At 40.8% G+C, this 12,199-nt stretch overlaps 1 protein-coding gene across 1 annotated transcript; it reads left to right on the forward strand.

Annotated features, from left to right (window-relative positions):
• Positions 1-10,833: 10,833 nt before the first annotated feature.
• Positions 10,834-11,412, forward strand: LOC124610534 (putative gustatory receptor 2a). The gene has a single exon (XM_047140170.1). The coding sequence runs from the start codon at positions 10,834-10,836 to the stop codon at positions 11,410-11,412; it is 579 nt and encodes a 192-aa protein (XP_046996126.1).
• Positions 11,413-12,199: the final 787 nt, after the last annotated feature.

Consider the following 12,199-nt stretch of genomic DNA (forward strand, 5'->3'; position numbering starts at 1 on the left):
TTCACGGTGTTCTTATTTCAATTTCCAGGAGTGTATTTATAAATCACAAAAAAATAATTTATTATAGAACATGTATGTAAATAAATCAGAAATTAATATTGTTATAAGTGTATAAAACTTGTTAAGAACAAAAACTGTCAATAAACATTAAGATATTTTTACTGCAGTTTTATTATTTGCAAACCGCAGAGTTCAACTGAATGAGATCATGCAATAATTAAACTAGAGACAGAGAGAAAATTATTGTTGATTACTTAATCTGTTGTTGTTTATAGCAAAACCTGAACCTCTCCCCATGGTGATCAGACCTCAAATGAAGAGACCTCCACAAAGTTGAGCTAGTTATAAAGGATGATATGGTGGAGGAGGAGGGAGGGGACCAATGTTATTGGCCCATTGTGTTTCCTGTCATTTTATATCATGTGACCACTGTTGAATTACGTAATGAGCTCGGCTTCAGCTAGCACAATTGCCTACGGCTTGTGGGAGATTCCCATGGGTGAAACTGATCGATTCCCAGTGCTCTCTGGGGTTCGGGAGGGTGTAGGTTAAGAAAAGGGAATAAGGGATGACCTTAATTGTAAGTGAGCCAAATGTGTAATCTGACAGAGTATCTGATAAGGTGGTTACCTGTCTAATAAGGACAAAATCAAGCTAACCAAAATCGTAATGATTTAGGATAGAGAGGACATTGAAAAGTCTAAGAAACAGCAAACAAATTTTAGTTTGGCTCCACAGATATGTGACAGATCATTGTTGATGCTGAAATGCGTTACGATTTTTTAGTTTCTGTTCAGTATTGGTAACAGAAATTTGTTTTGGAAGCTATATTAGTCTATGAAGGTGTAATACCAATGGCAAAATGCTTCAAATGGCTCTAAGCACTATGGGACTTAACTTCTGAGGTCGTCAGTCCCCTAGAACTTAGAACTACTTAAACCTAACTAACCTAAGGACATTACACACATCCATGCCTGAGGCAGGATTCGAACCATCCATGCCTCGGGCTTGGGTGTGTGTGATGTCCTTAGGTTAGTTATGTATAAGTAGTTCTAAGTTCTAGGGGATTGATGACCTCAGAAGTTAAGTCCCATAGTGCTCAGAGCCATTTTAAACACTGTGGATAAGAGCAGCTTGCAGCAAAATTCCTGAAAACAAGATGTATTCTGAAGAATTTGTTTTAAATAAAAAGGAAACACTAAAATATTGGACCTTTGCGCATAGAAACGCTATGGATGGGCTAACAAGGAAACTACTACGTAAATGCCACAGGTAAAGGAAACGTAACATCGGTACACTGTGTAAGACGTGAAACAAAATGATTTATTTTTTAAGATATTGATATAAGTCATCCATATAACTGCTGTTGCCTGATATCTGTGTACGACTGCTAGTGAAACGCTATGCAATTCACAACAGAATCTCTTAATTTAGACTCGCGGTCGTAATTAGCGGTGGCGGGAATAGTTTAATACTCGCATTCAGACCCACATTCACCCAAAGAACAGGAAAGACGGTCCCAGCACCAACATACAACGAGGCTAGGTTGTTTGTTCCGCTGTGTTGAGAAATAATTAATTAAGAGAGTAAATCTGAATATCGCGGTTGCGTTTAAAGTTGAACTTCGGTTTGGAGATACAGCCTCAACGAGGGCGACACGTACACTCTTATGCGCTTAACATGAAATCATAAACCACAAATACAATTAGAAAATCCGGACAGTATATATTTAACATTCCAAAATCAGAACATTAAGTAAACTATAGGACCGACACAGGGGACCACAGCAGAGTTAGGCTCACAGTTAACTTGTGTGGCAACGTGGTTCTCCGAATCACAATTTTACGTACCGTGGCCCATATCTGACTACATTAAACCACGCACCCGTTAACAACTAACATTTTATAGAGGACACATTTGAGTAGACAAAGGGTACTGGCAGAGGGCCAACCAACTCTAATATTAATCCACGTGGATGGTTTCCAACGGACATATGGTAATGAAACAAAGAAAATTCACAAAAAGGCAAAAATTCGGAAAAGATTAGAATGCATACACTCGCAGTCGCAGGCACACAAACATTCACACTGAACCGAGGGAGTACTTTCTCCCTGAGATCGCTTCAACATAAGCAACACCCTTGCGCTACGTTTTTCTTAGACACCTGAGTCTACATTAGGAATGAAACTGAAAAAACTGCAAAAGCCTTCCGTTCCTTGCTGCGAACCAGCAATACAAACTTTATAAGACAAACGGGAGGCCAAAAACTGCACAAAGCGCAAGTTCAGTGAGACTGATTTACAAAAGGCTCCTCTCTCGCTATGAGACAATGCGCCACGCGGTTAAATCAACTCACCCTTCTTCGAAGAGATCTCGTCTACAGACCCTCGGAGAGCTAGAAGCAGACTGACTATCTCACCCTAAAACTTCTCCCACACAACGCCGTAGCCAGGAAAACCCAGAGATCAGGCTTACGCCGCCAACCTAACATCAGTAACTTGCTCGCAAAGGGAACAAACCTCTTTGCCTACGTAAAAACGAGCAGGGTTGGCCATTTCGTCAGACTACCGCTGATTCTATGCAGCAGACTAAACCGCCGTACAGCAAAATGAAACACACCCACATTCGTTCACTCACGTACGCCAGAGAGTTTTGGAATAGGATAACAAGGGATAAACATTTTATGGAATCATAGTCGTGAGTTGTGACACGTATAAAAACATGGACGACTTACAATGGCGTTATAGACACATTTGCATGTCTGAAAAGAACCAACATAACAACCATCATAATCTTGAGTTATTTGGAAACAGCTATTACAGCCAAATAATGTGATATATGGAAACTGTAATGTTGTGTAATATGGGATAAACTAAACTCCTTTGTCATCATATACTAGGTCTGTGGCCACGCATGCAGAGCACACGAGGAATTCATCAGTCTACTGACTGGTTTGATGCGGCCCGCCACGAATTCCTTTCCTGTGCTAACCTCTTCATCTCAGAGTAGCACTTGCAACCTACGTCCTCAATTATTTGCTTGACGTATTCCAATCTCTGTCTTCCTCTACAGTTTTTGCCCTCTACAGCTCCCTCTAGTACCATGGAAGTCATTCCCTCATGTCGTAGCAGATGTCCTATCATCCTGTCCCTTCCCCTTATCAGTGTTTTCGACATATTCCTTTCCTCTCCGATTCTGCGTAGAACCTCCTCATTCCTTACCTTATCAGTCCACATAATTTTCAACATTCGTCTATAGCACCACATCTCAAATGCTTCGATTCTCTTCTGTTCCGGTTTTCCCACAGTCCATGTTTCACTACCATACAATATGTCCAGACGTACATCCTCAGAAATTTCTTCCTCATATTAAGGCCGGTATTTGATATTAGTAGACTACTCTTGGCCAGAAATGCCTTTTTTGCCATAGCGAGTCTGCTTTTGATGTCCTCCTTGCTCCGTCCGTCATTGGTTATTTTACTACCTAGGTAGCAGAATTCCTTAACTTCATTGACTTCGTGACAATCAATCCTGATGTTAAGTTTCTCGCTGTTCTCATTTTTACTACTTCTCATTACCTTCGTCTTTCTCCGATTTACTCTCAAACCATACTGTCTACTCATTAGACTGTTCATTTCGTTCAGCAGATCATTTAATTCTTCTTCACTTTCACTGAGGATAGCAATGTCATCAGCGAATCCTATCATTGATATCCTTTCACATTGTATTTTAATTCCACTCCTGAACCTTTGAACCTTTCTTTTATTTCCATCACTGCTTCCTCGATGCACAGATTGAAGAGTAGGGGCGAAAGGCTACAGCCTTGTCTTTCACCCTTCTTAATACGAGCACTTCGTTCTTGATGGTCCACTCTTATTATTCCCTCTTGGTTGTTGTACATATTGTATATGACCCGTCTCTCCCTATAGCTTACCCCTACTTTTTCAGAATCTCAAACAGCTTGCACCATTTTGTATTGTCGAACGCTTTTTCCAGGTCGACAAATCCTATGAAAGTGTCTTGATGTTTCTTTAGCCTTGCTTCCATTATTAGCCGTAACGTCAGAATTGCCTCTCTCGTCCCTTTACTTTTCCTAAAGCCAAACTGATCGTCACCTAGCGTATTCTCAATTTTCTTTTCCATTCTTCCGTATATTATTCTTGTAAGCAGCTTCGATGCATGAGCTGTTAAGCTGATTGCGCGATAATTCTCGCACTTGTCAGCTCTTGCCGTCTTCGGAATTGTGTGGATGATGCTTTTCCGAAAGTCAGATGGTATATCGCCAGACTCATATATTCTACACACCAATGTGAATAGTTGTTTTGTTGCCACTTCCCCCAATGATTTTAGAAATTTTGATGGAGTGTCATCTATCCCTTCTGCCTTATTTGACCGTAAGTCCTCCAAAGCTCTTTTAAATTCCGATTCTAATACTGGATCCCCTATCTCTTCTAAATCGACTCCTGTTTCTTCCTCTATCACATCAGACAAATCTTCACTCTCATAGAGGCTTTCAATGTATTCTTTCCACCCATCTGCTCTCTCCTCTGCATTTAACAGTGGAATTCCCGTTGCACTCTTAATGTTACCACCGTTGCTTTTAACGTCACCAAAGGTTGTTTTGACTTTCCTGTATGCTGAGTCTGTCTTTCCGACAATCATATCTTTTACGATGTCTTCACATTTTTCCTGCAGCCATTTCGTCTTAGCTTTCCTGCACTTCCTATTTATTTCATTCCTCAGCGATTCGTATTTCTGTATTCCTGATTTTCCCGGAACATGTTTGTATTTCCTCCTTTCATCAATCAACTGAAGTATTTCTTCTGTTACCCATGGTTTCTTCGCAGCTACCTTCTTCGTACCTATGTTTTCCTTCCCAACTCCTGTGATGGCCGTTTTTAGAGATGTCCATTCCTCTTCAACTGTACTGCCTACTGCGCTATTCCTTATTGCTGTATCTATATCGTTAGAGAACTTCAAACGTATCTCGTCATTCCTTAGTACTTCCGTATCCCACTTCTTTGCGTATTGATTCTTCGTGACTAATGTCTTGAACTTCAGCCTACTCTTCATCACTACTATATTGTGATCTGAGTCTATAACAGCTCCTGGGTACGCCTTACAATCCAGTGTCTGATTTCGGAATCTCTGTCTGACCATGATGTAATCTAATTGAAATCTTCCTGTATCTCCCGGCCTTTTCCAAGTATACCTCCTCCTCTTGTGATTCATGAACAGGGTATTCGCTATTACTAGCTGAAATTTGTTACAGAACACAATTAGCCTTTCTCCGCTTTCATTCCTTGTCCCAAGCCCATATTCTCCTCTAACCTTTTCTTCTACTCCATCTCCTACAACTGCATTCCAGTCGCCCATGACTATTAGATTTTCGTCCCCCTTTACATACTATATTACCCTTTCAATATCCTCATACACTTTCTCAATCTGTTCATCTTCAGCTTGCGACGTCGGCATGTATACCTGAACTATCGTTGTCGGTGTTGGTCTGCTGTCGATTCTGATAAGAACAACCTGGTCACTGAACTGTTCACAATAGCACGCCCTCTCCCCTACCTTCCTATTCATAACGAATCCTACACCTTTTATACCATTTTCTGCTGCTGTTGATATTACCCGATACTCATCTGACCAGAAATCCTTGTCTTCCTTCCACTTCACTTCGCTCACCCCTGCTATATCTAGATTGAGCCTTTGTGTTTCCCTTTTCAGATTTTCTAGTTTCCCTACCACGTTCAAGCTTCTGACATTCCACTCCCCGACACGTACAACGTTATCCTTTCGCTGATTATTCAATCTTTTTCTCATGGTAACCTCCCCTTGGCAGTCCCCTCCCGGAGATCCGAATGGGGGACTATTCCGGAATCTTTTGCCTTTGGAGAGATCATCATGACACTTCTTCAATTACAGGCCACATATCCTGTGGATACAGGTGACGTGTCTTTAATGCAGTGGTTTCCATTGCCTTCTGCATCCTCATGTTGTTGATCATTGCTGGTTCTTCCGCCTTTAGGGTCAATTTCCGACCCCTAGGACAAGAGAGTGCCCTGAACCTCTATCCGCTCCTCCGCCCTCTTTGACAAGGCCGTTGGCAGAATGAGGCTGACTTCTTTTGCCGGAAATCTTCGGCCGCCAATGCTGATTATTTATCAAAATTTTGGCCGTGGTGAAGATCGAACCCGGGACCGAAGACGTTTTGATTGTGAATCAAAGACGCTGCCCCTAGACCACGAGTACATGCTCTTATAAGAATGCATTGCCTTTTCTGTCCTCTAATTGGCTATTACTTGAGTATAGAAACTACAAAAAATGGCTCTGAGCACTATGGGACTCAACTGCTGAGGTCATTAGTCCCCTAGAAGTTAGAACTAGTTAAACCTAACTAACCTAAGGACATCACAAACATCCATGCCCGAGGCAGGATTCGAACCTGCGACCGTAGCGGTCTTGCGGTTCCAGACTGCAGCGCCTTTAACCGCACGGCCACTTCGGCCTGCGTAGAAACTACAGAACGCCCCGATACGGACCTGTGGCACATCAATGAAAGTAGTTGCTGGAATGAGATTAAACGTCGCCAAATTTTTCTCTTTCCTAACTTCTCATGTGAATTCCAGGAAGTGATCCTTTCTAAATATATCTTGTTCGGCCAATTTTCGCAAATACACTTTTGTAGCTTTCGTTAATATTTTATTTCTGTATTTGGTTAACTGTCGAATTCAGACAAGAAGTGCTGTATAACACCTCCATCACTTTGCTCGGAAATTAATGAATGAGAAACACTTGGTAAAGCCGATATAGCTCAGAACCTTTCATATATTCATGGAATTCCTTAATGCCACATAGCCTCAATTCCAGTTTCAGTGCCACGACAACGGCCACTATTTTATGAATGACAGTCATCATGAGTAATGGTATTTAGAAATTTTTAAATAATTGACATCACTATGTCACACTGATTGAAAGTGATAAATATGTTTACATTGTTACACGTGTAAGCGCTAACACAACGTTAAATCTGACCATTTTTCAACGTGATCTTATTTTTCGCTGTATGTACTTTGTTACTGACACTCGCAAATAATGAGACACGCATCATGTTCTGGAGAAGAATACTAAGTGCCTGAAACAGCTCAAGGAATTAAATTTCGTATATGTAACTAGTTGCTTTTTATTTCGTTATAGACGACTACAGTTACTGAAAATGGACAAAATAATATTTTTATTTTTCGGAAGAGGTTTACTTTACCGAGTATAAAATAAATAGTGCTTCATCTGAGTGTATAATCTTCACATCGGTCCTTTTGATTTTGCATCGTTGCGATGTGAGGAGAAATCAGTAAACGATGCTGACATGTTCCAATGGGTAATACTAAAACACAGAAAATGAAAATTCCTATAAAACTGGTAGTTGTCATATTCAGCAACAAGTTCATAGTTTCTGGTTTCTAAAAGTCGAATCACTACTACTTTTAAAAATCTTGAAACTTCTGACTTTGCAATAAATTCAGGATATGAGCATTTACTGTTCTGTCAGTAGGCCAGTTCTTCAGGAACGAATAATCTTTTGTTGTAATAGCAATATTTCCAAGCAGTACTAATACTTAATTGCGAGGGGGGACTGGAAATCGGTAGCAGGAAAATCAAGAGATGGAATGATTGCTGGTGAATATAGACTGGGGTAAGGGAATGAAAGAGGAAGTCACGTGGTAGAATTTTGTACAGAGGATAATTTAATCATCCCTAACACTTGGTTTAAAAATCATGAAAATAGGTCATAGACATGAAGAGGTCAACAAACACCTAAAGTTTTGATATTTATTATATAACAGTAAGCCAGAGATTTGGGAACTAGATTTTAAATTGTGAGACACTTCCAGGAGCAGATGTGGACTCTGACCACAATTTATTGGTTATGAACTGTACATCAAATCTAAAAGATTTCAACACATTAGGAAATTAAACCTGGATGAGCTGAAAGAGATAGGGATGTTGAGAATTTCAGAGGGTGCATTAGCCAACGATTGACCTGAACAGAGGAAAGGAACACAGTAGAAAACGAATATCTTTAGAGATGAAATAGTGAAGGCAGCAGAGGGTCAAATCGATAAAAAGACAAGACTTACCAGAAATCCTTGGGTAATACAGGAGATGCTGAATTTAGTTGATGAAAGGACAAAATATAAAAATGTAGCAAGAGAAGAAGGTGAAAAGGAAAACAAATGTCTAAAAAGTGAGATTCACATTAAGTATGAAATGGCTAACCAGGAATGGCTAGAGGGCAAGTGTATGTATTTAGAAGCGCTCTTTACTAGGATAAAGACAGATACGGCATAAAAGACAATTAAAGACTCCTTTTTGGGAGAAGATATTCAGTTGTATGAGTATCAAGAGCTCAGATGAAAAACCCAGTCCTAAGCTGAAAAGTGGAAGTAGTCGATAGAAGGAGGATGAATTTCAAGGCAGTATTATTAAATGCAATAGGATGTAGATGAAGGTGAGATGGGAGATATGACATGACATAAAGAATTTGTCATAGAATTGAACGACTAAGTCGATACAAGGTTTGGCAGTAGATATTCAATCAGTCAGAAGTACTGACAGCACTGAGAGAACCAATAATTGCGAAACTCTTCCATCTTGCGTGCAAAATATATGAGACAGTCGAAATACTCTCACACTTCAAAAACAAAGTAGTTATTCCAGTTCCATGGAAAGGAGGAGATGAATGATTTCAATAATGCCGAACTATCAGTTTCATAAGTCATGGTTTGCAAAATACTAACTTGAATTCTTTACAGAAGAATGGAAAGACTTAGAATGTAGGTTAAGTAAGGAACACCTACCTTTATAGCATTTGTCGACTTAGAGAAAGCTTTAGACATTGTTGATTGGAGTACCCTCTTTGAATTCTGAAGGTAGCAGGGGTAAGATTCAGGAAGCGAAAGGTTATTTGCAACTTGTACAAAAACCAGACGGCAGTTACAAGAGTCGAAGGACAAGAGAGGAGAGCAGGGGTTGAGAAGGGAGTGAGACAGTGTTGTAGCCGATCGCTGTTCCTATATCATCAACGTTTGAGAAAGCAAAAAAGACAGCAAAGAATAATTTGGTGTAGGAATTACCTTGAGGCAGAAGAAATAAAAACTTTGAGTTTTGATGATGACATTGTAATTGTGTCAGAGGAATTGGAAGAGCAGTTGAACGGAATGCGAAGTGTCTTGAAAAGACAATATGAGGTGAACATCAACAAAAAAATGTTTCAAATGGCTCTGAGCACTATGGGACTTAACATCTACGGTCATCAGTCCCCTAGAACTTAGAACTACTTAAACCTAACTAACCTAAGGACATCACACACATCCATGCCCGAGGCAGGATTCGAACCTGCAACCGTAGCAGTCGCGCGGCTCCGGACCGAGCGCCTAGAACCGCTAGACCACCGCGGCCGGCCCTGAACATCAACAAAAGCATTACAAGGATAATAGAATTTACCCGAATTAAATCAGGTGGCACAGAGAGAATTAGATAGGAAAATGATACCTTTAAAGTAGCAGTAGGGTTTTGTTATTTGGGATGTAAAATAACTAGTGGGATTAGTTGACGGGAAACATTCTAACACATCAAGTGATTATGTATTTAATATTGGCGGAAATATGGGGAGCAAGAACTGTGATGGAGACCAACAGATGCATACAGTTAGCAGGTTCAAAAGGATGAGGGTTTTATTAGTTATTAGGAGGTGAAGAAGCTTGCACAGGTTAGAGAAGCAGGGAGAGCTGCACCAAACCAGTCTTTGGGCTGAAGACCACAACAACAGTTTCATAATGTTAAGAGCAACTCGATATAATGTAGTATGAGCGTTTTGTGCAGTAATGAAATGAAAGTCAATTAGTGGATAAGACACTCGTAAAGGCAAGATAATTAATTTAGGTGACATTCAATCGATGTGTCCCTCGTCGCTTACAGTACTGATGAGCAGAATAACGACTGAGAAATATCTTGCTCTCCTTCAGTGAGGTAGCATTGCGACAGTGGAGACACAGTCATCCGAATTTACACTGATTGTTAAGTTTATGCATAATGAAGTAGTAACGAACTATTTGTATACATTATTCACAGAAAGAGGAGACCTTACAGCAAGTCTGAGGCATTGCGAGGTGCATTTATTGAAGTAAAATCAAAAGAATACTTCCAGTTCAGTGGACACATATCATCGCTATCGATTTTCTCAAGAACAGTTATGACTCCTCGTACCTTCATTGATGCAGTAAAACCTTTATATATACTCTTCAGGATGTGTGGTTACGCTTCAGTGATTAGAATAGACAGAAACAGGAAACACTTCTGTCTAAGAGGGTGGTATGTAACAAGTGCAGTATGGTTTGCTTGTATTGTGGCACTAGGCTCATATTGTAGCTATAGCTACTCTTGTAATCCTCCGATTAGAGAATATTTACCAACTTTGACGGTTCCTGCGGGGTTAGTTTTACTGCTGGTGTGGATGGAGTCAGCTATAATACTATTCAAGTGTCTCACTACTGGGAACCGACACCTCTGCCAAATAATTAATCTGCTGGAAACAGTAGATCAATTGCTTCTCCACTGCCAATATGGGTACAGCAAGGTTTTTACCAAAACACGGAGAGTGGTTTTTACTTTTGTTGCAGTATTATTAGGACTCTTTATTGGTCTCTGTTTACATACTGAAGCTGTTAGTTTTGAAGGGAAGTGGAAGGAGAATATTGTCTTTTTTTCTGCACTCTATAACTTAGTTTGGCAAGTACAGTTCTTTGGCATCGTGCTGGTTGTGCGGGACCGGATGGGCGCCATCCGCAGGCAGCTGCTGAGGAGTGTGCGGCCGCCGCTGCACAGGGAGGCGGAGCTGGAGGAGGCGGCGACCTCCGGAGCGCGGCGGTGGGTGGCGGAGGGCGGGCTGTGGCGGCTGCAGCGCGCCAGGCTGGCCCTCCACCGCGTTGCCCGCCTCTGCGGTCAACACTTTGTGCTCTCGCTGTCGCTGTCCTTTCTCAACCGCCTGCTCCAGCTAGTCTGCACCAGTTACAGCTCCGTGCTCTTGGCGAACAACTGGCAACACCTCTCGTTCGGATTACGTGCCCTTGCCGCTGGGATCGGTGTTCTGTTGGTGGTTGAAGCCAGCTTCCTGCTAGCTCTGTGCTGGGCGTGCTCGTCTGCTCAGGATAGAGCGGTCAGAGTTGGCCTGGTGCTGGACAAGATTCAGTCCCTGCTGGGGCCCAGTGTTACGTCACGTTCTCTCCAATTGGCAGTAGAGAATCTGCGTTTTTCCGCTGCAGGCTTCTTTGACTTAGATCTACGTTTATTTGTTGCTCTTATTGGTACGAGTGTCACATATGTTATAATACTTGTACAGTTTCGCAAATAAGACAACAAATGCATGGTTCACTAGCTTTCTTTTAGTACAATTAGTCACTCACTCAGAGACACTATGTAACAACTCCTACCACTGCACACTTTGCTTTGAAATGTAATTACGCTTTTTCATAGTATTAAAATAAAAATTAACAAAGTCGTCTATATGACTATTCTTCCTGTACAGACCAGATTTTCCTGTTACATAATGTGCGCATGAAACAGATGTGACTCTCCAGTGCGGTATTACCATTCAGTTCATATTCTATAAATTGCATTCAAATTTTTTGATAGTAGTTTTGCAGAAAGTTTCTCTGTAAATATTGTTAACTATTGTACCTGTACATCTTCGAATGTTTGCTATTAAATACCATTAAAAATATGACCAAAAGTACATTAAAAGCCAGGCTCCCTTCGATAACTCAGTTGCCAATAATAAGTCAATATTAGTTATACATCAAATTAACACTTACTTACAGTATAAGTTTTATTGTAGGAATTTATGCTTCTGTATTTTGAATCGTTAAATGGGATGCATTGTATTTGGTGCAACAGGTATAAGGGCAGATATTTGTATATTTTGTAGGGTGATATGTACACACACCAGAGTGTTGGTTGTTTTTTTTTTCTCTTTGTCCATCACTCCTCACACAAACACATCACATACTCCACAGCCCAATGTTTTCTGCGTGGTTGTAACTGCCCCACTAAGTGGACGACACCTGCCAGTACAGACTCATATTTTAGTATCCATACAGCCACTCTTCAATACATGACCTGCTGTAGAGGAGAAAATAACC

This window comes from Schistocerca americana, chromosome 1, assembly GCF_021461395.2.
Source record: "Schistocerca americana isolate TAMUIC-IGC-003095 chromosome 1, iqSchAmer2.1, whole genome shotgun sequence".
Classification (NCBI taxonomy): Eukaryota; Metazoa; Arthropoda; class Insecta; order Orthoptera; family Acrididae; genus Schistocerca; species Schistocerca americana.

Excerpts from the sequence above, each read along its gene's own strand:
- LOC124610534 (XM_047140170.1), top strand. The coding sequence starts at position 10,834 with ATGGGCGCCATCCGCAGGCAGCTGCTGAGGAGTGTGCGGCCGCCGCTG.